General features: G+C 41.0%; 1 protein-coding gene across 5 annotated transcripts in view; it reads right to left on the bottom strand.

The window, feature by feature from the left end:
* LOC148025150 (Zinc finger C-x8-C-x5-C-x3-H type family protein) overlaps positions 1-18791 on the bottom strand; it is a 105196-nt gene extending 86405 nt beyond the window's left edge. For 4 of the 5 annotated variants that reach the window (XR_015693413.1, XR_015693414.1, XM_087694893.1 and 1 more), the window contains exons 1-5: positions 18585-18791; positions 5984-6089; positions 5813-5904; positions 594-692; positions 215-308 (exon numbers count right to left, since the gene is read on the bottom strand). Coding sequence is in view for 3 of the 5 variants with exons in the window: in XM_087694893.1 (XP_087551019.1) it covers positions 215-308; positions 594-692; positions 5813-5904; positions 5984-6089; positions 18585-18628 (435 nt within the window). In the remaining 2 variants the exon portion in view is untranslated. The remainder of the gene's footprint in view (positions 1-214; positions 309-593; positions 693-5812; positions 5905-5983; positions 6090-18584) is intronic. The other variant, XM_087694894.1, reaches the window with a different exon arrangement.
* Between the last annotated feature and the right edge of the window lie 6499 nt (positions 18792-25290).

The raw sequence follows: 25290 nt of genomic DNA, 5'->3' as shown, positions 1-25290 counted from the left end.
TCATAGCTTGGTTGAGAAATCAAAGTTTGTCCCCTCTCTACTCACAAGAATGTCTCTTACAAAATACCTTGATAATATTCTTTCAAAAAACTGGAGAAATTGTAGAGCTAAAGCAGACAAATGTATATAAAAGGTTAGCAATGTCCCCTAGACTATCCTGATATAGCAGATAAATGACTTTCAAGTTTTCTTGAAAAAACAGTCCAAAGCATACCACAATCTCGAATGGCACCCCTTGTTTCCCTGCAGCATAGGACTGAGCTCGCAACTCTTCGAAACTCACATCACCTACCACATCATTAGGAAGGCTGCCATGCAAAGCATATGATCTGGATTATACATAGTTAAAGCAGTCCATTTTTTGACTCATTTAATAGAGTTCCCCACACAGTTACACCCATGAGACTGGATTCCCCATAGAATCTAAGCCTAAGAAGCATAAATCTTTTCTAAATACTCAACTCAAACTCGGAGCTATTTTAGAGCTGAAGCTAAGTTCACAAGTGTATTGCCAATGCTATAGAACCCACCAGAGCCCACCAAAAAGAGAGAGAGAGAGAGAGAGAGAGAGAGAGAGAGCGCACAAAACTTACTATTTCCCATGTGCATAACAAGTGAGCCTCCAGAAAACTGGTTTTTCGTTTTGAAAGTCCTCCTTTATCTGAGCTTTACATTCTCTTGGATCAGAACACCTATGGAAGAACAAGGTTTCATTATGTGTTGGTCCACTTAAATATTGGATGCACGTTGAATCAGAAAATATTTGCCTATTGCAATCTTACCTTTTCAAGCTTATGTCACATAGGGGCTGGCTAGGCAGATAATGCATCCAACTAAATTTGAAATAATAATGAAAAGAAAAAGCAGATGATGCAGGAGGGACATGTTCTTGATCCACCCTCATCAAAGAATTAATCCCAATCCTCAAGATTTACTGTACATATCTTTCAAGATATTGATTGCAAATGCTGAGCCTTACAAACCCTTGCTCTCGGGATATGTTAGCCCTAAGTACTTACCTAAAACTGAAATTGAGACACTCTTCACACATCGGAAGAGAGTTCTCACTAAAAAACTCTCAGCCTAATAGCCAAAGTTGAAAATGGCATATCCACTTCATACCACTAAAAGAGACAAGATGAGACAGCTTCTCAAGTCACACTAGATAGTCTAGGTGCTTCATGTCAAACTATCCATGATTCCTAGACCTTTGCACAAGCTCCTCTTGGTGTTCACGTAACCAAGGAATGCCAGGAAGCTTAGGCTCAAAAGGTTCTAATTTCTGCACCAATCTTGTGAGCCCCATGTTGGACCATCACCTTCAATGTACATACTAATGAGAGAGATTGGGAATAGTTTATGAAATTAAGAAGTTTAGGCATTATCTTTTAGCAACCTTATTTACCTCTTTGTTGATCATCAAGGGTTGCTATATTTTGTGAATATGCCATGCACTACTCGAAGAATTGGGCCCACTGATCAATTGCAAGGTCAAAGTACTATAATTGAGAGTGAAATTCAAGTAATAGACCCTGCATAAGCTCAACTATAGTTGTGGAATTCCTGCTCTTCTAAGAGAGGGTAACTATTAAAAATACAAACCCATGTATGTATTGAGGGGACTGCACAAGAGGCACACCTGCTAGTAATAATTATGTTTTATCCTATGCTTTGTCTCCATCAATGAAGGAAGAGTCCTCCTACACCCACCGCACCATAGGAACTTACTTTCATCACCTACCTTATCTCCACTTTTCCATCTACCTTATCCACTGGTTAAGGTGCAATGAGTTAGCCTCCTTTCTTGAGTGAAGGTGGCACCATGTAGTGAAGTGAAGGATCTCCTGCAAGGAGGCAATCAAGTGTGAAAGAAGAGAAGGCTATGGCATTCCGGCTACTTGCATCGAATTCAGCATGCAACCCTGGATTCTAGTGCGACCATGTGAAATGCCAATTTCGTCAATAAAAGCCATAGCAATGTCTATCCAAGGATGATATTCCTCACATAAGGATTGTAGTAGGGGCATTTGCAAAGCTGTCATATGAATCTTGATATCCAACCAGGCAGCACCACCCAAATACTATGGCGTAGTAACATATTGCCAAGAGACCCATACCTGATCCAAACAATTTTCCTGCTTCTTCCATACCATAAAATGATTTAATTGCACCAATTCTTGCATTGACTTCTATGTCCAAGGAAGTACGGGCAAGAAATACGAGATTATACTTATCATCAATGTTTGTGCAACTTTGAGTCACAAATGTGGAGGCTTTTCTCCAAACTTGCTAACAAAGCCAAGTGAGTGGTTCCTTAAGCTTATGAAAATAAGCTGAGAATAGTTCATTTGGCAAGCCACCCTATCCAAGACTTTTCTTGTGTGGAAGATGAGACAAGTCCTCCACCTCTACTTTATTGATATCAACATCCATAAGCTTTGGCTTTACCTAGTCCTGCGCCATGTCCATAATGTAATGTCGAGCAGCATGAACAGCATCAATGAGAGTTTCCCATGAATCCAACAAAGTTTTATAGTAATCTTGTAACCAGCCTTCCTTCCATGGATGGGTTGTAAATACCTGATTACAACTTAATTACAGCAACAAACAATAAATGCAAATCTGAAAATACAAATTTACCTACTGATCTTGGACAATGGACACCCTGTTGGCCCCAAAACTGGCGCCCCTTTCAGTATTTATTTAACTTAATTCAAGAATAAGTTGATGTACAATGGGATTCTCCCAATCCCTTTCAGTATTTCAACTCCCCTTACTGTTCAAAATGACCAGCAAGTCTTCAATCTGATTTGCCCCTTGATTCGGACACTTAATTGGCCTTCACTCACTTCATAGACGATGGAAATGCCCCAAATTCAATGGTTGGCCAGTCCTCCACCTGAATTTAGTTGAAATTCACCTTCAGCCCTAAAAAATCCAAGTCTTGGAGCTTCCAATTTCTGGCATGCTTCTTGAGGCTCTTGCTAAACCCTAATTTCTACTGTAAATTAGGGTTTACAATAGAGAAATTTGCAATTTCTCACCTCCAAGGGTCCAAATGTTGAGAGCAAGACTGTGAAATGGCTAGGAGATGAGAGAAAAAGTTGAGAAGAGAGAAAATTCAGACTTTCTTCACAAAGCACTGAAGAAAATCTGTCATTTACTGCTACTGCCCTATCTCAACAGCTTGTAGATGCAAAGAACTAAAGAAAATCAGTCATTCACTGTTTGCTGCCCCATCTCAACAGCCTATAGATGCTATCACCTGCTGCTGATTAGTCTTCTATTGCCCTTGGCTGCCTCAGAAGGTCCTCCAATGGCTGCAAATCAGACCAGCAGCATCTCCTCCCTCTCTCTTGCAAGCTAAATACACTAAAAATGCCTCTCTCCAGCTTCTAAAGACGTTTTTCAGTCTTGCATGGGCATTTTTGACAAGTGACAACCTTTCCAAATGGTTTTTCCAGCATTAGCCATAATTATATATTAATGTTCGATCTTTAAATACTGAAAGTTAATCTAATAATTATTTCGATGCCCTGAAAATAATCCGACTGGCCAATAATTAAATTGGCTAAGCAACTTCCATTCCCGAGTGTCTTTGCGCCATCTTTGACCATCAGATTGGCATTAGGTACCATTAAACACCACTTCTCTAGTGTCACCAATCCATAGTACGGGGGAGTTTCGGAAACGGGGAAAACGGAAACGGGAAAAACCAGAGTTTCGGAATTTTGGCCAAATTTTGGAAACAGGGAAACGGCGTTTCGGATTGTACACTAAAATAAATACAGTATTACGTGGGTATGTAAATATATCAATGCCTACAACAACATGTATCCAAATTTCATACAAAACTTTTCAGTCCATGTCATATGATTGAAATCATGATTCATTACACATGTCACAACTCACGAGTGAAGATTGAAGAGTCAAGATTCAATGGTTGAAACTTAAGACAGCTTAACACAATTAAGACTCAATTTTCAAAACTTAAGGCAACAAATGAATTATAATTTATGACTCATGAATCATCTATGATCTAAAGAGCAGTGAAGACTGACATAAAGAACAGTGGAGATTGACATCAAGAACAATGGAACAAGAATCAAGATGGATAATAAGTGAAATCAAGATACAATGATACATGTAACTACGTCATGTGCATAATCAGTTAAAACTCCAAAGTCCAGTGAGCACTGAGCACTGTGTAATAGTCTCTAGACTCTAGTAACTACTGAGTAATAAGTATCAACATCAATGAGCAACTGGCAACTATAGTTTGGACAACAAGGCCCGATATCTTTGTTGGGAACGCATGCCAACTTTCAAGTGATCTTTCATGCGTGTTACACTCCCCGATTTCTCCAATCTAGAATAGTTGCACTGCCACTTCTTTGATCCGCCGGAGCTCTCATATCCCTTGATTGGAGTGACGTGTCTCTAATATGGATCCGGCGCCATGATTAGCCTTTAGGTAATGGGGAGAAGAAGAAGAAGAAGAAGAAGAAGAAGAAAAAGAAAAAGAAAAAGAGAAAGAAGAAGAAAAAGAAGAGGAAGAGGAAGAGGAAGAGGAAGAGGAGGAGGAGGAGGAGGAGGAGGAGGCCACGGCGGCGGGAGCTGGAGTGCCTGAAACGGACCGCAGGATGCTGAAACGCCGGTTTGCCATTTCCGTTTCGGCAACCCTAAAACGCCGTTTCGGATTACTATGCACCAACCGACACTTATGGCCAAATGAATGACCTAGGCCAACAACTGGCACCAGATACCACCAAGTACCTGTGTGGCATAACTTATAGTAACTTTTGCCTTTGACATCCCGCGATTTCCTCGGATCCCGGGCTCATAAACTTACTCTAACCCGAGTTATACCTCACATCTGCAACATTTACTTAACCATGTGATTAAAAATTAATCCACATGTTAAGTGAGGTTTCAAAAATACATGTCCTCATGACAAATCTAGACACATCTAAATAATAGTCTGAGACTCAATAACAATAGCCCCTTGAGTAGCCAGCAGCGCACAATATTTTCCCAGGCATATTTCTGAAGGAGAGGAGCAAAAAAACCATGAGTCTCACAAATGTTGTCATGCGAAGCATCCAAGCAAGCTAGTAGTTTATATTTTGCATATTCTTTGCACTCTCAAGTTTACTGGTTTAAGGGACTGAGGTGGCACATTTGCATCTATGATTGTGCACCTTCAGTGCAAAGTGTTCAAGCTTTCACTTTTGAGGTTTACTTCTTGTCAGTGAAGTAGGGGAGAGAAGGGAGTGACTGAACCCATCTGGTGTGGCTACCCAAATGCAGGCTGAGCAGGTCTGTAGCTCCAAACATTCATCATTCCTCTCCCTGCATTTTTTTCTTCTGTCTATTCACTAATTTAGAAACAAATTCTTAAACACCATTCCACTCTGTCTTAAGACCCTGCTTAATCTTGACACTGTTCTGCTTCAAGAAAGGCAGGTCCAAAAAAGTTTCCAAGTGAAAACATACTCTTTTCACATTCTCAGATCCTGATGATTCTGATGGTCTAATGCAGTTGGAAGATACATCACTCAGCACTTGTTCTGGGTATTAATATGCAGATTCTGAAACAGCAAGGTAATATGAAGTCAAGTTGCAAGCATTATAATACAAGGCACACCCATTAATTTTCAAATATACAGAAGTAACTCACAAGAGTCTGTTGCCTTAACAAAAATTTTGATACCAGTTAAACAGCATTGATGAATGCAAGATATCAACACCACATTATTTCATGTGCAATTACATGTATCTTTAACTTGTTGCAGACATCAAATATATGCACCTGTGCTCTTTCGAGTGTGACTGATTCTGCTGCCTCTGTTGAGATGTGAAGTCAGTCAAAGGAGCATAGTAGTTTCCTCCTTTGTTGGAAAGCTGTTGGAGGCAGACAATGAAACTTCAGAAATGGTACGCACAGAATCCAGATAAAATTTCCCCAAGCAAATAATGTGACCTGCTGCTGTGGTTGGTTCTTTAATCCGAAACCAAACGGATTGTTTGGTTGCTTCTGTTGTTGAGGGTTGTGGTGCAAAAACTTACATTTTGAGCCAAATCGACAGCTGCATTTTAACAGATAACACATGTAAAGCCAAGAACACAAATGTGCCATTTCAACACCCTAACTCCTTGTTACCAACTAAGGTTGCACTACCACAAGTGAAGTACAATCAGGATTCCAAATACCACCACCACAGTATAAAAGAGGATAGCACAACCAAAAAGGTCAAAAAGATCAGGATTTAGATGTCAAGCCCCCCAGAAAGACATTCCACTTTTGTAAAATGCAGTAACCTTGTACTTTGTTATTATCAGTTGGACATGTATGAAAAGACGAGAGACAAAAGTACAAAGCTTGACAGAGAGATATTGAAAATTGAAGTAATAGTTGTATTATAGAAATGCTTATTGACTGGCTTATTCACAAAGAATGGAAGAACACGGCTCAATTGAGGGGCATGCCTTTTGATTGAGGACTGAAAACACTTGACTTTGTGTCTCTTCAACAGCTCATAGAACACTTCAATATGTTCCTTCCCATTTTGCTTTGCAGTCTCTTCTTTTCAGTTTAGCTTTGTTGGATCTCCAGAATCACTTAGTTCCCCGATTTCGCTACTTCCTTATGCATCACGCTAGGACTCCTTTGTGAATCAATGCAGAAACAAAACAGCCTTGGTTCATGGGCCAAGTAGCATGGGACTTCTCTGGCAGCTCTCACACTAAAACTACCACCTCAGTGGCTCCTGTAAAACAAAAAGTCATTTACCTATTGGCATCAGTTCTTAGGTGGTGTCCTAACCCACCAAGCAATCTACTATCCCTATAGCTCTTATTTCCTCTAGCAAGGACTGACACCATTGATACCAAGAGTCTGTGCAACAGATCACATCAGAAGGATTTTGTCACTGCCATCCAAATGTGAGATGGATCTTTTATGAAGTGCTTTCAAATGCCTAGGGAATGCCTCACCAACGAATGCTATTACAGGGCAAGAACATCCCTCAAGTGTGGGTAAACAACTACCCAGCTCAGGAATTGTACTCAACCAACCCATCACCAAGGTGGATAGTTCATGAGCCTCTCTAATCATCTGCGACAAGTGTTTATTCCTCTCCTTACCAACACCAAGCAAGGCATAGGACATGAACTACGGAGGAACCTGGACATGAACTATGGAGGACCCTGTTTCTAGTATCAAACAGAAGGGACATGAATAGAGCCTAGATTACTGTTCCCCTTTGCCTAAACAACGACGAGCAACTCGAGCTAGGCTGACACTCACAATATCACTATCAAAAAAATGGATACATGTATCTGCAAAAAGATGCCAAACTATCCATAAGAGAAGTAACCCCTTGATTTTCCTTGTCACTTATTTTCATGACGAAACATATCAAGAGAAAGGAAAGAACCTACTTTTGAAAAGCTGAATACATGTATCTGCAAAAAGATGCCAAATACATAAGAGAAGTAACCCCTCAATTTTCCTTGTCACTTATTTTCATGACGAAACATATCAAGAGAAAGGAAAGAACCAACTTTTGAAAAGCTGAATATGACAATTCAGAAATAAATTACAGCCATAGACACATAACAAATTGAGACAAGTTAAGGGTTGAAAATGGGTAAAAACCCCCTCCCCTGAAGGAAAATATTTCTACTCAACCTAGTTCCTTAGTGTTGAACTAAGTTATAATAAACCTAAGAGTGAGGAGAAACATTTCTCACTCTCACATGATCATGTGAAACATGTGTGCACCTACACACATACATCACGTGCACACATTTATTATGAAACAAAACATTTGAAGTTTTCTTACAAATCAATAGCAAGAAAAGAGGAAAAATCAGGCTTTCTTAATGGTTTTCCAACATTGCATTGGCATGGCTTCTTTCATGATCCTAAACTTGAAGAAGAGCTTCAAAAAGAGGTGCTTTTAGTTGATTAGCAGGTCTACTATCTTGGAAAACAGCAGTGAGAGAAGAGGTAACTCAAAGACTTGATGTAAAAAAATGGAGGATGATGAGGGAAAGTGAAGAAGCACAAGACAAGTATCCAGCCATGGGTCATGAAATGAGACAAGTGGAGCCTCACTTAGAAGCTTGAATGACAAATTACCTGACACTTGTCTCTTCTTTATGGCTTTTCTTCTTTAGCTTAAGACTATCAAGAATAGAAACAACCAAATAGTGAGAACTATGATCACCCATGATTTGAGAGAAGATGTTAGCAGTATTGTCAACTCATGAGTGAGTTTAGGTCATGCCTAGTATTAGTTGCTATTTTTAGTCATTTTATTGTGGCCTATATGGTGCATATTTGGCATTTATTGTTAACCGACTTGATGCATTATTTGCATTCTTTTTTACCTATTTATTCACACTTCTCCTCCACAATCTCTCATTCATCACTTGCAGATCTAGTGCATACCTTAGTGGAGAGAGGATCCAACGCCAATGCCCACACAACCAATGACTCACTGTTGTATGCAATTATCTCATGTTTGGTACATTCCCGAGCATTCTTCTGAGTTCTCTTCTTTGCAATGTTCTCTCTCTCTCTCTCTTCTGTCTTGTGTTCAGCTGTTTATTTCAGCACTCGTTTATGCTTCCATTGTTGTATCCACTCTGACATATAACAGATTCCTCTCGCTCTAGTCCCATATAAAGCTTAGCAAACTTACACATGCATTCTCCAATGCATAGGAAGCTTACACTTGTAAGACGCTTAATTTATTTCATCACTTACTTTGAAGGGTCAAAAATATCTATTGGTTAGCTTTGGAAAATATGAAAGTTGTACTATTATCAAATTTTAGCAAAACATATTGTCCCTTTTCAAAACCTGAATGCTTTTTCATTTACACCCGCTACTTTTGTCATTCTCGGGCTGCTTTAATAGTGTCTTGAACTTGAATCATTATCATTTTTTAAAGAAAAGAAAAGTTCTGTTAATAATACCTCACTCACAAATCCTCTTGAGGTAAAATAGAAAGTACAAGGAATCCTATGGAGAGTAGCTAAATACATCACAAATACAATGGTTGTGTGAATAACCAATCTAGCTATATGAAAAAGGGTACCAAAGTCTTAGGTCCACAAGAAGGCATCACTCCTCTTTCTCTAAAAGCCACTCTGCAATCTCTCCCATTTCCTATGGAGAGCATGGATGATCTCTATCCAAACTCTTGAGAAAGTTTTTGCAATGGAGACATATTAGAGTGTAAAGAAATACTTGTCTGTAGATAAACACAATCGTACAACAACAAAGCACAGACCGATAAAGAATGTTGTTAGGGCTAGGGTAACTTGGAGAAAATGAACACTAAAGAAGATAATGAATGAATGAATAGATCCTAAAACGCAACAAACGGCCTTCTTAACTGTCTAGCTGCAGCAAATGCTGATCTATGATGGCCGCATTAGTGTCAAACAAAATTGGGCAGCAGGAAAGCAGCAAACGCAAACAGTAATGATGATGTGGCAGACTGGCAAAGGCTGGAAACCGCAAAATACAAGTTCCCAAGTGACCTGGCAACACAAGCTAAGCAAACAGCAAAATGCTGACTGTTTGATGATATCAGCAGCTGTTGATGGCAGATCTGGGTGAAACACTGATCAAGGTGATGATGTTAGTAGTAAACACATCAGATGCAGGTCGAACAGCAAGCTGAAAACAGTCACCAACTGATGGAAGGCTGGACAACAGCAGCCTGATGATGGACAGCAATGGGCAACAGCTCAAACGAAGATATCCTCTGTGAACAAGGTGTGAAAAGTAGAGATAAGGAACCTGCAAACTGCAAAAAAAAGATTAAAGTTGAGAGGTGGGTAGCCTATATAGATGGATGGGTCCTCCCAAGTTAGGGTGCGGCTTATGGGACTGAGACTCTCTCTAGGATCACATTTCTTTCTTAATGAAAGTTCGGTAATTTTGAATTTTGGGGCTGTTATTAAGGGCTAATTAAGTTTAGAATGCATTTTTAGCTCAACAACCCCTCTTGGGCCCAAAACATGTCAAGTTAGCTCAAGCCCAAGTTTTCTTTTTGCCCCTAGGCCTCCCAGTCCAAAGCAACCATGGCATCAGGCAAAAAGGGTGCTCGTTGGTTGCCCAATGACTTACCAAGACTACAGAGGTAGTGGCCTATCAAGACCTACAAAGGCAGATGGAACCACATTGAGCTCTTTTTTTCTGAAGTGTTTTAAATCATCGTCCTATTGAGTAATATGTGCCTCTAGCAGAGAATAAAAGGGATGGTTATACCCAACACATCTTAAAATGCAAACAAGATATCCCAACCACCCGTGAGTATCAATGATGAAGAAAAAGTATGGAAAGAATGTGGTGAAGCAAGCAAGGAGACTGCCATGGGAGCTACCGTGAATATGGGAGTCATGCCCATAGAGTAGATGTAGCCGCCATGGGAATACCGCGTGTCAAGATCTCCTACCTAATCGGCATCAGACATATAAGTTCGAGTCATAAGGGGTAGAACGAAAACCATGTGTAAAGGAACTCGTCTATTCTATGGAACCATGATTGTGGTGCTTACTTTAGTCATAAAGAGCTTTCCACAAATGAAAGACCTTAACAGTTTGCAAAGAGAAGATCCAAGAGACTGCTCCACATAGAATTCCTTCTCTAGATAACCATTCAAAAGATTCTTTTGACATCCATCGGATAAATCGACAACTGTGGTGAGCGGCAAGCGCAACTAATAGGCGAAATGATGTCAACTGCACTATGGGTGCGAAGGTCTCCTCATAATCTATGCCATTCTTTTATCGTAAATCTTGCACTACAAGGCGAGACTTGTACTTATCCGAAGTTCCATAAACTTTTATTTTAATCCTAAAGATCCACTTAGTCCAATGACGTTCAGGTGGCTTGGATGATCCATCAAGATCTAGGTGTTGAGCTAAAAATACATTAGCATGACTTAAACAGCCCCAAAACACAATTAATGAAAAAACCTTATTAGCAGCATTTCAACTTAGCATCTCAGTGTTAGGCACACTTGACTAACTGCTGTGCGGCTTGAGATAGGACCCATCACATCAATTTGGATCATGAGCTCCAAAACTTCAAAAAATCATAGACAAAGATGACTTGAAAGTCAAGTTGGTTGAGTATCGATGTCTCCTCACTGAGTTCTTAACCACTGGGGCTCCTAAGTCCTCTGATGATCAAGTGCCAAGAAAATATTTCAATTTTGTGCAACAGGTGATTTCACAGCCTTAGATGCCCATATTTTATGAGTTTGAGTGTTAGATGTTGCATTATGCATGGTTGTTCGATCAATTTCATAATGCGTCCTTAATAAAGGGGACGCTTGTTGCATCTTCTCAAAAGAGGCAACAAGACAAGGGCAAACAAAATTCAAATCACAAAACAAGGCTAGTGAATCCCAAGGATCCACACAATCTACTCTTAAACTAGGATGGCAAAATGTACCTAAGAATAATAGGTATTGTCAACATTGTCAAAATGCTAACCATTACAACGAGTGTTGATCTGAGGCAAGAGGTATACAACCAAAATCGAAGAATCAGACCCCCACACCCCAGGTAACCCCCAGCAAGGGAAGCACGGTGGTGGCAAGCCCCAGCAAGAACAGTGGCGAGGCCAAACCCACACTGCCATTAGTCAACCATCACAGTCAGCATTCAACTCGAAGGGTTTGTCTAACTGATTTGGCGAAGCCCACATTGTCTCTTGAGAGACATTAGATGCAAGTTGCCTCTTGAGGAGATGACTGCAAAGGCCCACTCGTCACAGTCGACCACATTAGCACCTATTTGGCTTGTGGACAATGGAGCTACCCATCACATGACTCCTATAGAGAACATTTTCATTTCCCAAGCCCCTATAGCTGCTAGGAGAGTCCGCATAGGAAACAACTCCTCAATCAAGATTCAGGCCCAAGGTCGCATCAATTTTCTCACTAACTAGGGTCCGCATCTAGCTTCACTAGATGATGTCTATCATGTCTCCTAGCTTGGTTGAACTTGTTATCCATTCAATAGCTTTGTCACTTGGAGCAAGCAGTTTTCTTCACAGTGACCACAGTCCAAGTCCTAGACCCTCACATTGGCTTAGTGATTGCTCACGGTAAGGCACAGCCTAATGGCCTTTACCCAGTGTACCCCGAAACGGTGTTTTGGCAGGTCCGAAACAGACCAATTATTTCAGACCATGACGGAAATGGGAGACCGCCGTTTGCGCGGTCCTGCGGCCCATTTCGGGTGGTTATCCAGCACGACGAAACCCGTTCTCCTTCCCAACTTCGGACTCGCACGCACGGCACACCAGCAGCTCTCGCCTCCTCCTCCTCGGACCTGCAGCTAGAGGCAACAGCTCTCGCCTCCTCCTCCTCGGACCTGCAGCTCCTGCCTCCAGCTCCCTCTTCCTCTTCCCCTTCTTCTTCCTCTTCCTCTTCCTCTAAGCTCTTCTTCTTCTCCTTCTCCTTCAGACTTTCTTCTTCTTCTTCTTCTTCTTCTTCTTCCTCCTCCTCCTCCTCCTTTAATCCATTACCTAGGTCCTAACTCCTAAAGGCTAATCATATCATAGCGCGGGACCCATATTGGAGGCACATAACTCCAATCAAGGGATACGAGGGCTCCGGCGGATCAAAGAAGTGGCGGTGCAACTATTGTGGATTGGAGAAATCAGGGAGTGTAACCCGCATGAAAGACTAGTTGGCTTGCATTCCCAACAAAGACATCGAGCCTTGCGCAAATGTGCCGGCAAAAGTAACAGTAAGTCTCCATCTTCTTTGGCACTGAAAGCGTATGGGTATTGAGCTAGAAGAGGATGAATCAACACCACATTGGGCTAATGAAGCACAAGTGGAGTAAAGAGAGGATAGTGGGCCTAGTGGCACTAGCCAAATTGGAGGTGCCAGTGGGCCATCAAAAAGAAGTGCATCCATATCCGTATCGGGGCCAAGTGCAAAAAGGACCCTGTTGTCATCTTCTAGTGGTGGTGGCCAAAAGGACTCCTTGCATGGTGCAAGTGTCCATGCAAGACTTCAAAAGCAGGCAATTGTGGAGGTAACTAGGGAACTCACACACTTATTTATTCAGTATGCTATCTCTTTCAATGTGGCCACTACACATCAATGGAAGAAGATAATCAAGGCAGTAAGCCACATAGGGTGTGAGTGGGAAGGTCCATCCCCAGATGCATTACGCACATGGGAGCTTCGAAAGGAGAAAACATCCATAGAGGCTCAATTGGAGCCCTTGAAGGACACATGGGTGAAATATGGATGTATAATATTATGCGATGGATGGCCAGATATGCGCCGAAGGAATGTTTACAATGTTTTGGTGTCTTCATGTAAAGGCATAATGTTCATTAAGGCCATCGATGCCTTTGCCTCAGGTCTTACCATCACAGGAGCTTTCATTTGGGAGCACATGCAACAGGTCATCATGGACATAGGATTCTAAAATGTGGTGCAAGTGGTGACAGATAATGGAAGCAATTGTGTATCTATGGGATGTATGCTTGAGGAGAAGTTTCCTAGCATAGTATGGACTTCATGTGCATCCCATTGCCTTGACTTGCTTATTGAAAATGTTGAGTGGGTGGATGACATTTTCAAGACAGTAACAAGCATGGTAAGATTTGTGAAGAAGAGGCCATCCGTCACAAGCATGTTTCGAGCTAATAGCACACTTGAGCTATTGAAGCCCTCCACCGCTAGCTTTGCTTATATGTTTATTGTATTGGAGAGGTTAATACGGGTCCGTCCAAATTTGATATGGACCATCGCATGCCAGGAATGGCTCACATGAAGTGAGAGAGAGTCTCCAAAGGCTCTTGCTTTTAGACGCAATATTTTAAATGAGAGTTGGTGGACTGAGACAAAGGCATTGATGAAAAGTCTCACTCCTATTTACACTGTATTGCGCATCACTGATATGGAGGAGAGTACTTTGGGGCTTCTATATGAGTATATGGATAAAATTGGCAAGGCCTTGCTTCGCAACAGATTTTTACCCAAAGACAAATAAGTTTTTGTTTAACTTTTACACATATAATTATTTGGTATGATTGATCATTATTCTAACTTCTAAGTTTTTAACTTATTTTATCTATAGAGTTGATGAGATTCATGCAGTGTGCAATACATGATGAGATTGGTTCCATAAATCAATCCATGCTATCGCACATATCTTGCATCCCCTTTGGTGTAGCGAGGAGCAGTACACTAGTGAGGAGTTAGAGGAGGGCTTCATGGAGTACATGAGGCACCTCACAGGGGATGATATAGATATGATAAGAAAAATAGAGGATGATTTGTTGGCATTCCGCAATCATTCTCTTCATTTTGGCCAACCCGCAGCTAGGCTTCGAGACATACAGCTTCAGCCTGTCTCTTGGTGGGAGAAATACGGCAATTGTGCTTCTACTTTGATATGTGACTGGTGACTTTTATATTTTAAATCTTGATTATCTAATGCATTATGTAACCTAGGTAACAAGTTCTGTAATCTATTGCCCACTCAAATGTTGATTTTGCGGCATGCATATTAGCAATTGCCAATTACTTAACTTCAATCTCTTAAATTTGAATAGAAACGCATTGCTATTCGGGTCCTCTCGCAAGATTGTAGTTCAAGGCCTGCTGAGAGGAACTAGAGTACATGGGCCCTCTTCCACACCAAAAAGAGAAACAAGCTCACAACTGACCAACTAGAGCATTTAGTGTTTTGCCATTGCAATCTCCAGCTTCTTGAGAGGACCGCTCTATACCTTGAGTCCTTGACACTTGACATTGCTAATTTGCTTGGAAGTTGGATTGTAAATTGTGATATGTATGAACATTGAACATATTGAATCTCCTCTTATATGATGTATCTTTGTCTCGTTCACCTTTACAGATGAATGTTGACAAGATTGATATAGAGAAGATGCATGACATTCTGCAGATACCACAGGAGGAGCGGGATATCTACTCCATACTCTATGAGGAGCTATCAGCACTGGTGCATGAGACTCGTGCACAGAGGAGAGTTAGAGTGAGGGCCACATGTGGTCATGCATCACAGGCAGAGTTAGCGCCAAAGTCTAAGGATGAGACTGAGGTTGCTTCATCAACTTCTCGATCAAGGTCCTCCGAGTCGGATGAGGAGATGGTGCACAGATCCTCAGAGTCCGGATGAGTCATGACTCATGATATACAGGAGTCAGTTTAGCAATGCAGAGTCGAGACTAGAGTTACCAGTTGTTTATTGATATTGATACTTATAGCCTCATTGGACTTTGGAGCTTTGACAGATTATTCACATGACATAGTTACTATCATTATATCTTGATCCCACTGATTGCATCTTGATTCTTATTCCAGTGTTCTTGATGTCAGACTTCAGTCTTCATTGCTCTTTAGATCATAGATTATTCATGAGTCATAAATTCTAATTCATTTTTTTACCTTAAGTTTTGAAAATTGAGTCTTAATTGTGTTAAGCTGTCTTAAGTTTCAAGTTTCAACCATTGAGTCCTCAATCTTGACTCCTCAATCTTCACTCATGAGTCATGACTCATGAAATGTGTAATGAATCATGATTTCAATCATATGACATAAAGACTCAAAGTTTTGTATGAAATTCGGATACATGTTGTTGTAGGCATTGATATTTTTACATACCCACATATTACTGTATTTTTTTTAGTGTACAATCCGAAGCGTCATTTTCCCATTTCCAAAATTTGGCCGAAACTCCGAAACTTCGGTTTTTCCGATTTCCGTTTCCCCCTGTTTCTGAAACTCCCCCATACTATGCCTTTACCGTATGACCCATTCTTCGAGCCGATTGCCGATGATTCGGAGTTCCATCACTTCCATGCCTTGGCCACCACACGGGAGCCCATAGACTCTAAGCATCTTTGGCATTTTCGCTTAGGACATCTTGGCTACAACTCTCTTTATGAGCTATTGCAATGGGGGATGATTGAGGGTTTTCCACGCCTTAAACTATCTCGAGAGGCCTATAAAGCGTGTCAACTAAGTAAGTAGCATCGTGCACCCTTCCCCCCTCCGCAGTCTACCACATATGCTACGAAACCCCTTAGCCTCATTCATATAGATCTTTGTGATCCCACATCCACTGCCGCCTTGAATGGTGTGTTGTACTTCTTTTTTATAGTAGATGATTTTTCTTGGTACATGTGGGTGTACTTCCTCAAGCACAAGTCAGATGACTTTACTTATTTCAGTGCTTGGATGCTACTGGTTCATAACCAAGCAGGTCATCATGTGGGTACTATGAGGAGTGATTCAGGTGGTAAGTTTACATCCCACGATTTCTCTGAGTTTCTACAGGAGAAAGGCATTACACGCCAGCTCATATTGTAGCTCAACTGTACTGTGCAAAAGTTCAAGGAGTAAGCGTGAGTGTGACGGCTGAAGAGAGAGATAGCAGAGTGAAAGTACTATTTGATATGAGTGTACCAACAATGTGTTGGTACACAAAGAATAAAATGTATTTATACTTAGGGCACGTAAGGATGCATTCACATGTTCAGCTAGATAATATGCATGTATTTTACATGGAGGTCAAACGGGCGTTTATCCCAACAACCTCCCACTTAAAGGTCTCAAGTGAACCTCTAACCAACACCCACTAGTCGTATGCAAATGCCCATACTGAGCTTTGCTTCGATTTTTAGTGAGAACATATATAGGGTTGTCCTGTGTTTTGATCTTGGTCAATGTGATTTGACCATCTTCCAAAATCTGTCTAATAAAGTGATATCGCACATCTATATGCTTTGTGCGTGAATGATACATGGCATTATTAGCCAGATACACAACACTCTGGCTATCACATCCCAAAACTGCAGTACCCATAGACATACCAAGAGATGACAAACTTTTTCATATCTTTATTTGAGGCTAAAGTACATGTTTACTCACAACCAAGAGATGACAAACTAACAACCCTAAAATAGGTAGGCTAACATTATATATTGTCCATGCTACCTTTTCCCTACTAACTATGACTAGCACCCAAATGCCACATCAGCACTTTTACATTGGCAAATGGATGTTTTTCGTCATCATCTTGATCCCATGTCCTAACTAACACCTTGGGCTGCGTGCAAGGACTGTCCTCCTTGTATTTAGCATTCTTTCAAAGTTCAATGTAAATTTTCTTCTTCTGTTCTCTTCTTCCATTGCAATCTTTCTCTTCCCTTGTCTCTCCATGTTCGTGTTCTCTCTTGTCTTATGCACTCTCATAGTCTCAACCATTGTGAGTTGGTTATTTGTTGCTTCTGTATCTTGCACAAACCAAGCCTCCACAATAGCTATGGGATACTCTTCCACAAAGCACTGGCTCTGATATCATGTGAAGATATGCTAGGGTTTGCATTAAGAAAACACAATGTATGAACACAACTACAACACATTATCTTAGACAAAAACGCAAATACACTAGTATGTAAGAGAATCTGATACAACTGAATGAATGCTGAACGTAATGAATGTATGTACACAGTGCTCAAAGGCAAAGCTGTCCAACAGTTGATGGCTCTCATGGGAGTGGGCTGACGGAGATGTCGGAGTGTATCATCCCTCAGAGTCAGATCCCAAGAGTTGAAACCACCAATCAAAGCTAAGGGATGAAGATGATGTAGGCAGCAAAAATGTAGCCTGTAGGGATGTGACAAAGCAGTATGTATGACATCCAAGAGCTGTGCAGCAGTAGGGCAGCTGATTAATCTTAGCTTAAAAAGCATAGCTGTCCACAATGAGGATGAACAGAACGGATGCTTGGAACAACTTGTCAAGTACTAAGGTACTCAAGGAGGGTGTCCAACAGGTAGAAAATGGTGACCAGCAGATCCAACCAACCCAGTCATGCTGCCTCCTGGTCAAACGACTCCTGTCAATGTGAACGTAGCCAGTCTGAGCCAGAAATTTGAAATGCAGTGGAACTGGATCACTATCTAGCAGTATGAACAGACTCAAATACACTGAAAAATGAAATGCAAGGCTGGAAACTGAAATGCATGGGCTATCTAAGCTCCAGTGTCTCTGTCAGACTCTGAAGGAACTCACAACCAGGAGATGACCAGCATGATATGCACAGGAATGCTAATAGTTCCACTGTTCTTTAGAAGTCGTTCTGAGTCATCGAACCTGTGCATGTTCTTCCTCTTGTTTTTTTAGAGTGTGCCAATGATGCCTAATGCCCTCTATCGAAGGCCAGCCTGTCACACTCATGTACAATGAACCAAGTCTGTTGGGGGATAGGCTACCAATTGTCGCTCAATCGCAGAGACTCTGTGTGTGCGTGTGGGGTGGTTGTTTTTTTTCTAACCTTTTTGTCTCTCTTTTTCCCAGCCAAATTGTTGCTTGATATGACTAAGTAGAACGGCTCGAATGTATGTGCAGAAAGAAGCTCAGAAGGCGATGCATTTGTGAGAATATGCAAGGAAAAGGGCAATCGAGTTGCTCTTCTTCCTTCTTGTTTGGTTTTGCTTGTTTAAAACAATCACGGGACAGCAGTTTTTCAAAAGCTTTGGAGCGAAGAAGCCTTGCCTGCCTTGCAGGAAATTCCGACAGATTTCGGGACGACGACTCATCTTCTTCTCACTTCACATCGATTCGTCAAAGATCTTAAATACGAATTTCTCTTCAGCCCAAGTTTTGGATGTATAAGTTGTTTCGCAATGTGGGTAGATCTAGGCTGTGGCTTGAAGATCTACAGGCTCCTTTGCACTTAGACAATGGCCCTTTGCCTGCTATACCAGTTTATCTGGTTGATGTAACTATCTTTATTCCAATATATAACGTCCCATTACAACGATAGTCAAAGCACATGAAGTCACAATGAAACTTGGTAACTCTAATGACACATCCACACTAGACTCTTAAAACAAATGATCAAAAATAGAATGTAGACCATTGAAATTCCTTTTGTAATTTCAAAATCTCCTTACAATAGAAAAGAGTTCAAGAACTTAAACTATCTTCATGAGCAGAGTCTCTTAGTTAGATCTTAGGCAATTGAGTCGTAACTAGAATACCTTACATTACCTTGAAAAATGAAGACATCAAGAAATGCTATTTAGTTGAGAGTTCACAAGTTATTCAAAGGATATATATCTATATTACTACTTTATTTTTGCTCTTGGTTCGGTGATATCCTAAACCTCCATTTTTATCCTAAGACTCTTCATTTTCCCAAGCCTCTTTTTGAATTCAAATTTGAAAATGTGTTGATTAATGGACATAACACATGATGATTGAGGCCGTTTTAGGCCACTCTAATGCATGTCTTGTATGTTGTCCTATCTCTCTCTCTTCACACCTCATCTTGGTTGTTTGTCTCTCTCTTATTTTCATCCTAAAATCTTTGGAACTGAGTGGTGCTACAATTAGGATGGTGCATCAGACTGGTCTTCATTGTCATCCTCTCTCAAGGATATTGGGAATTCGTTACAGGAAATGAAGAAGAACCAGTTCTTCCTGATGTTCCCAATCAACAGCAAATGCAGGCATTTAAAGGATGGCATGAGAGAGCCAGGAAAATTATGTACTGGCTGTCTATCAACATTTCAGACTCTATGATTGTGCATATTCAGGATACAAGTACGCCAAAGGAGGCATGGGATACTTTATCGAAAATGTATAGCACAGATACGCAAGCCAGGAAAATGCAGCTCAAGCAAGAGTTGCATAATGTGCAAAGAGAAAGTATGAGCATCAATGACTACCACATGAAGGTGAAGAAGATTGCAGATGCACTTGCTTCCATTGGGTCGCCAGTGGAAGATGATGATTTAGTTTCTGTGACTTTGAATGGTCTAGGAAAGGATTATGCACAGTTCCGAACATCGATTTCCGTCCGTGAAAGATTTCCTGATTTTGAGGAGTTGATTGCTCTTCTAATTTCTGAGGAGCAGAGAAATGGTGGTGCATCTTCTTCAGGAGGAACTTCAAAAGAAGCTGTCTTCTACTCAAATGTTGGAAGAGGTAGAGGAGGCCGATCTGGAGGCTATGGTAGAAATCAGAATATGCAGCAAACTCAAGAAAACCAGTCCTATGGAGGAGGACGTGGTAACTCTAGAGGCAGGGGGAGCCAAAGAGGTCGTGGTGGATGGCAAAGAGGCCAAAATGCAAACAGCAATGTTGAATGCTACTACTGTGGTAAAATGGGTAATATGGCTAAAGACTGCTATAAAAAGCAGAATGACATCATGAATGGAAAATTGCAACAAGGGAATTATGTATCTTCTAGTAGACAGGGTGATGACAGAAATGAGCATTTGTTTATGGTGCAGCACATGACCAATTCTGTGACAAGTGCAGAAGAAAGCAACAATGTGTGTATGTTGACTCAGGTGCATCAAACCACATGACAGGTCATGCAGAATGGATGCAGGATGCAAGGGAAATGGAAAAACCAGGATTTGTGCAGACTGGTGATGATACTGCACATCCTATTATGCAGATTGGAAAAATTTCCTTTGTCTATGCAGGATGAGAAAAAGAAATATCTGTCGGATGTATTTCATGTCCCAAATATCACCAAGAACCTGGTTTCTATTGGTCAAATGGTTGAGCAGGGCTTGCAGGTCAGATTTAATTCTCATGGATGCTTTGTTGAGGATATGAAAAATAAAGGTCGCTTGATAGCAAAAGGAAAGAAGAAGGGCAGAATGCTTACGTTGAATGCAGACATGCCTGAATTGAGTGTAGCAATGTTTGCACATGGGACCAGTGTAGTTGCAGATATTGATATCTGGCATAACTGCATTGGTCATGTTAATGTACAACGACTTAAATCAATGCAAGCCCAAAATATTGTTGCAGGATTGCCTAAATTCAAGGTTGCAGAAATGCATAAGGTATGTGAAGCCTGTCAATTTGGAAAACAGGCAAGGAAACCATTTCCTAGACATGTTCAAGAGAGTAAGAAGCCATTGGAATTAATCCACTCTGATGTGTGGATAGGAAACCAGATATTTCTCATTTGAAAATTTTTGGTTGCATTGCCTATGCTCATGTGCCAGACATGTGCCAGATGAGTTGGATCCAAAAGCTGAGAAGTGCATCTTTATTGGTTACTCTCTGCAGCAAAAAGGGTATGATGCTATAACCCTTCTACTCGTAATTTTACAGTGAGCAGAGATGTTGTTTTTGATGAGATGAGTAGCTGGTATAAACCAGTAAATGTGATTGATAATGTAGATGCACAAAATGGTAATGCTGCACAGAATTCACAGCAGCAGTCACAAAATATTAGTGGACCTGGAGCGTCCTCTAGCAGCGGTTCACATTCTTCGCCATGGACAGGCAGATTGAGATCAGGAGAATCTTCTCAAAGCAATGCAGATAGTGGTATACAGGTATCACGAAAAGGAAAAGAGAAGGTAGATCAGCCCATGTTTGATGTGAATGCAGGTCACTCTTATGTGGATGGTGAATCCAGTGGCTCAGAACAGAGCATTGATGATGAGTTGGGTATTCCTTCTATTGTTACACCTGGAGTAAGGAAGACCAGGGATGTTTTGAGAGCACCTGGGAGTGAACCTACTTTGCGCAGGTCTACCAGAGCTAGGTATCCTGTGAATAGACTGAAATATGATGGATTTACAGCCATTCACTATGCCTATATGGTCAAAGTGATACAGGAACCAAAACCCACTTCTTTTGAGCAAGCCATGGGAAAAGAAAAATGGGAGAAAGCCATGGATGAAGAAATGGATGCCTTGGAAGCAAATGCTACATGGGAATTGCTACCTTTGCCTAAAGATAAGAATGCAATTGGTTGTAAGTGGGTTTATAAGGTGAAACACAATGCAGATGGTTCTGTGAATAGATACAAGGCAAGATTAGTAGTCAAGGGGTATGCACAAACATATGGCATTGATTATGAAGAAACATTCAGTCTGGTTGCAAGGATGGCAACCGTAAGAGCAGTCATTGCTATGGCTGTATCAAAGGGATGGTCTTTACATCAGATGGATGTAAAGAATGCCTTCTTGCATGGTGATTTGCAAGAAGAGGTCTATATGGAGCAGCCACCAGGTTATGTGCATATTGTTCATCTTGAGTTTGTTTGCAGGTTGAAGAAAGCCTTGTATGGCTTGAAACAAGCACCTAGAGCATGGTCTGACAAGATAGGATAATATCTTGTCACTATTGGCTTTCAGATTTCCAAGGCAGATTTCTCACTTTATGTGAGAAAAACAGAGAGATATTATGCTGCTTGTCATTTATGTTGATGATTTGATTATCACAGGTGATAGTGATGAAGATATCATTCATGTGAAAATGCTATTGAAGCAGAAGTTTGAGATGAAGGATTTGGGAGAGCTGCGTTATTTCTTGGGCATTGAGGTGATAAGATCACCAAGTGGGATATGGCTCTTGCAGAGGCAGTATGGATTGGACATGCTGTCCAAATATAGGATGACAGGTTGTAAGCCTATTTCAGTTCCTTTGGAGCAGAATGTGAAGCTGAGCGCAGATGCAGGTGAGCTTCTGGAAGACCCTACTATGTACAAGTGCATAGTAGGAAGTTTGATTTATATGACTATTACCAGGCCAGATTTGAGCTATGTTGTTGGATTGGTAAGTCTGTTTATGCAGGCTCCAAGGAAACCGCATTTGGATGCGGCTAGACACATACTCGGGTATGTGAAGTCCACATTGCAATATGGACTATTTTATGAGACTGGGGTTCAGATACAGTTGCATGGATACACTGATGCTGATTGGGCTGGTAGTATTTCTGATAGACGATCTACCAGTGGATATGTATTCTCTTTTGGGAGTGTTGCAGTCACTTGGAGCAGCAAGAAACAGCCTACAGTTGCCTTGTCGAGCACAGAGGCTGAGTACAGGGGTGCAGCAATGGCTGCATGTGAGGTAGCTTGGTTGCATAAGCTACTTTATGATATGCATCAACCTACAGATGGGCCAGTTGTCATTTATTGTGACAACATGAGTAGTATACACTTGGCAAATAACCCAGTCTATCATGCTAGAACAAAGCACATTGAGGTGCATTATCACTATGTACGGGAGAGGGTTTTACTAGGTCTTATTGATCTAGTTTATGTCAGCACATAGGATTAGGTAGCTGACATATTTACGAAGCCATTGGGCGCAGAGAAGCTGCGCAAGTTCAGAGACCTGCTTGGTGTGCAGGAATTAGGATTGAGCTCGAGGGGGAGTGTTGAGATATCGAGCTCTACTCGTGATATGCCAAGGTGACCGTTGTGCATTTATGTCACCGACTTGTTAGTTGCAGATGCGGTTGGTACACCGCCCATGAATAATAGCTAGATGACAGCTATCCTTATCTACTCTAGTTCGTGGTTCAGTTAGTATGCCACCTTAGTTAGTTGAGTTTGGTTTGAGACCCATATATAGGGTTCTTCTATTTCTTTGTATGAGAGTTCTTTTTGGCTTACACAACTAAGAAGAGGAAAACTGTTTTCAGCCTCCACCTTTGTGTGTATTCCCCCATTGTGCAAGTGAGAAAGCTACAAGTGAGACTCCTTCCTTCTCTCCCACAATCTTGACATTAGTAAGTTAGTTTTGTTTATGTTAGTAAGTTGCTTTTGGGAGAGGAAGAGAGAAAAAGAAATGAGAGAGGGAGAGGAGAGAGAAAAAAACATTAAACCTAATAGGGAAAGAGAGAAAGAGAGGGTGAGGGTGAGGGAGGGAGAGGAAATGAGAGAGGGAGAGGAAGAGAGAAAAGGAAATTAATTGTTATTATTTGTAGTAGTAGTAGTAGTAGTAGTAGTTTTTCTTTTTCTTTTCTTGTTTATTGTTGTTTAGTTTTCTTGTTTTTTGTTGTTGTAGTAATAGTAGTAGTAGTAGTTTTTTCTTATTTTCTTGTTTATTGTAGTAATAGTAGTAGTAGTTGTTGTTGTTGTTTATAGTAGTAGTAGTAGTAGTAGTAGTAGTAGTAGTAGTAGTAGTAGTAGTAGTAGTAGTAGTAGTAGTTGTTGTTGTTGTTATTGTATTTCTTCTTTTCTTGTTTATTATAGTGGTCGTAGTCGTGGTAGTGGTAGTGGTAGCCGTAGTAGTAGTGGTCGTGGTAGTGGTAGTGGTAGTGGTAGTGGTAGTGGTAGTGGCAGTGGTAGTGGTAGTGGCAGTGGTAGTGGTAGTCGTGGTTGTGGTTGTAGTCGTGGTCGTGGTCGTGGTCGTGGTCGTCGTAGTCGTAGTCGTCGTCGTAGTCGTGATCGTGGTCGTGGTTGTGGTCGTGGTCGTAGTCGTGGTCGTGGTTGTAGCCTTCATCGTAGTCGTAGTCGTGATCGTTAAAGAAAATGAGAGAGGGGGAGGAAGAGAAAAAAAAAGAAAGAACGAGAGAGAGGGAATAAACATACAACATAATAAAGAAAGAGAAAAAGAGAGAGATGGAAGAAGAGAAGATAATGAATGGATAAAAAACAAAGAGAGAGTGGTGGGGAGGTCCGGTGCAACATCACGAGACGGGAAACACTCCGACATATATATGTTAATATGTGGGTGGGTAGATGGAGACTTTATATACGTTAATTTTTATTGAGTTACAAGAGAAGAAATCCCTTCTCGAACAATTTAAGAAAGAAAAAAAGAATGATAACAAAAATAAATTTTTTGTCGTAACGTAGACAAAATGGAAAACGATAAAGGTCTTGTTGTTCAAGATCGCGAGGTGTATCTTAATCAGCATGTCCCATGTTCTTGCTCTCAATGCAAGCTGGCAATTAGACGAAAACGTCGATTGTCTATAGAACACGTATGACGCTTCGGCGAGTTTCAATCTGAGATCATTGATCAGGCGATCTTGGATTTTCAGTAAACGGTAAGAAAAGTTAATATCAATCATGCATTGTACTTGCAAGCTAATTGAATACCATATACAAGAAGATTGGGTGTGGTTGGCAAATTTTCTGTCCAGGGAGATGACGTCTCGTCCCAGGAGGAATGCACCCTTTGCGGCCAATTAGAAGAGTTCGTGTGCATGCGATGGATGGAGTGCCTGAGCCAATCCACCACTTGGAAGATACTACCCATTCTATACCGTCAATACCAGAGGAGACAGGCAGCCTTCCAGACCTACCTACAATCTTGGAGCCTCAGATGGAGGCAATGATCGATGCATTGATTCCCATGGTTGTCGAGACTTCTGATTCGCTTAAAGAGGAAGCATCCATACCATTATATGATGAGTGCCAAGTATCTCGCTTGAAAACACTACTTGCACTCTTAAGTGTGCAAGCAAAATACGGGTGGAGCGATG

Source organism: Lygodium microphyllum, chromosome 15 (assembly GCF_053477565.2).
Source record: "Lygodium microphyllum isolate KBCC chromosome 15, Lygodium_microphyllum_v1.1.10, whole genome shotgun sequence".
Lineage (NCBI taxonomy): Eukaryota > Viridiplantae > Streptophyta > Polypodiopsida > Schizaeales > Lygodiaceae > Lygodium > Lygodium microphyllum.
This window is presented reverse-complemented; position numbering and strand designations above follow the sequence as displayed.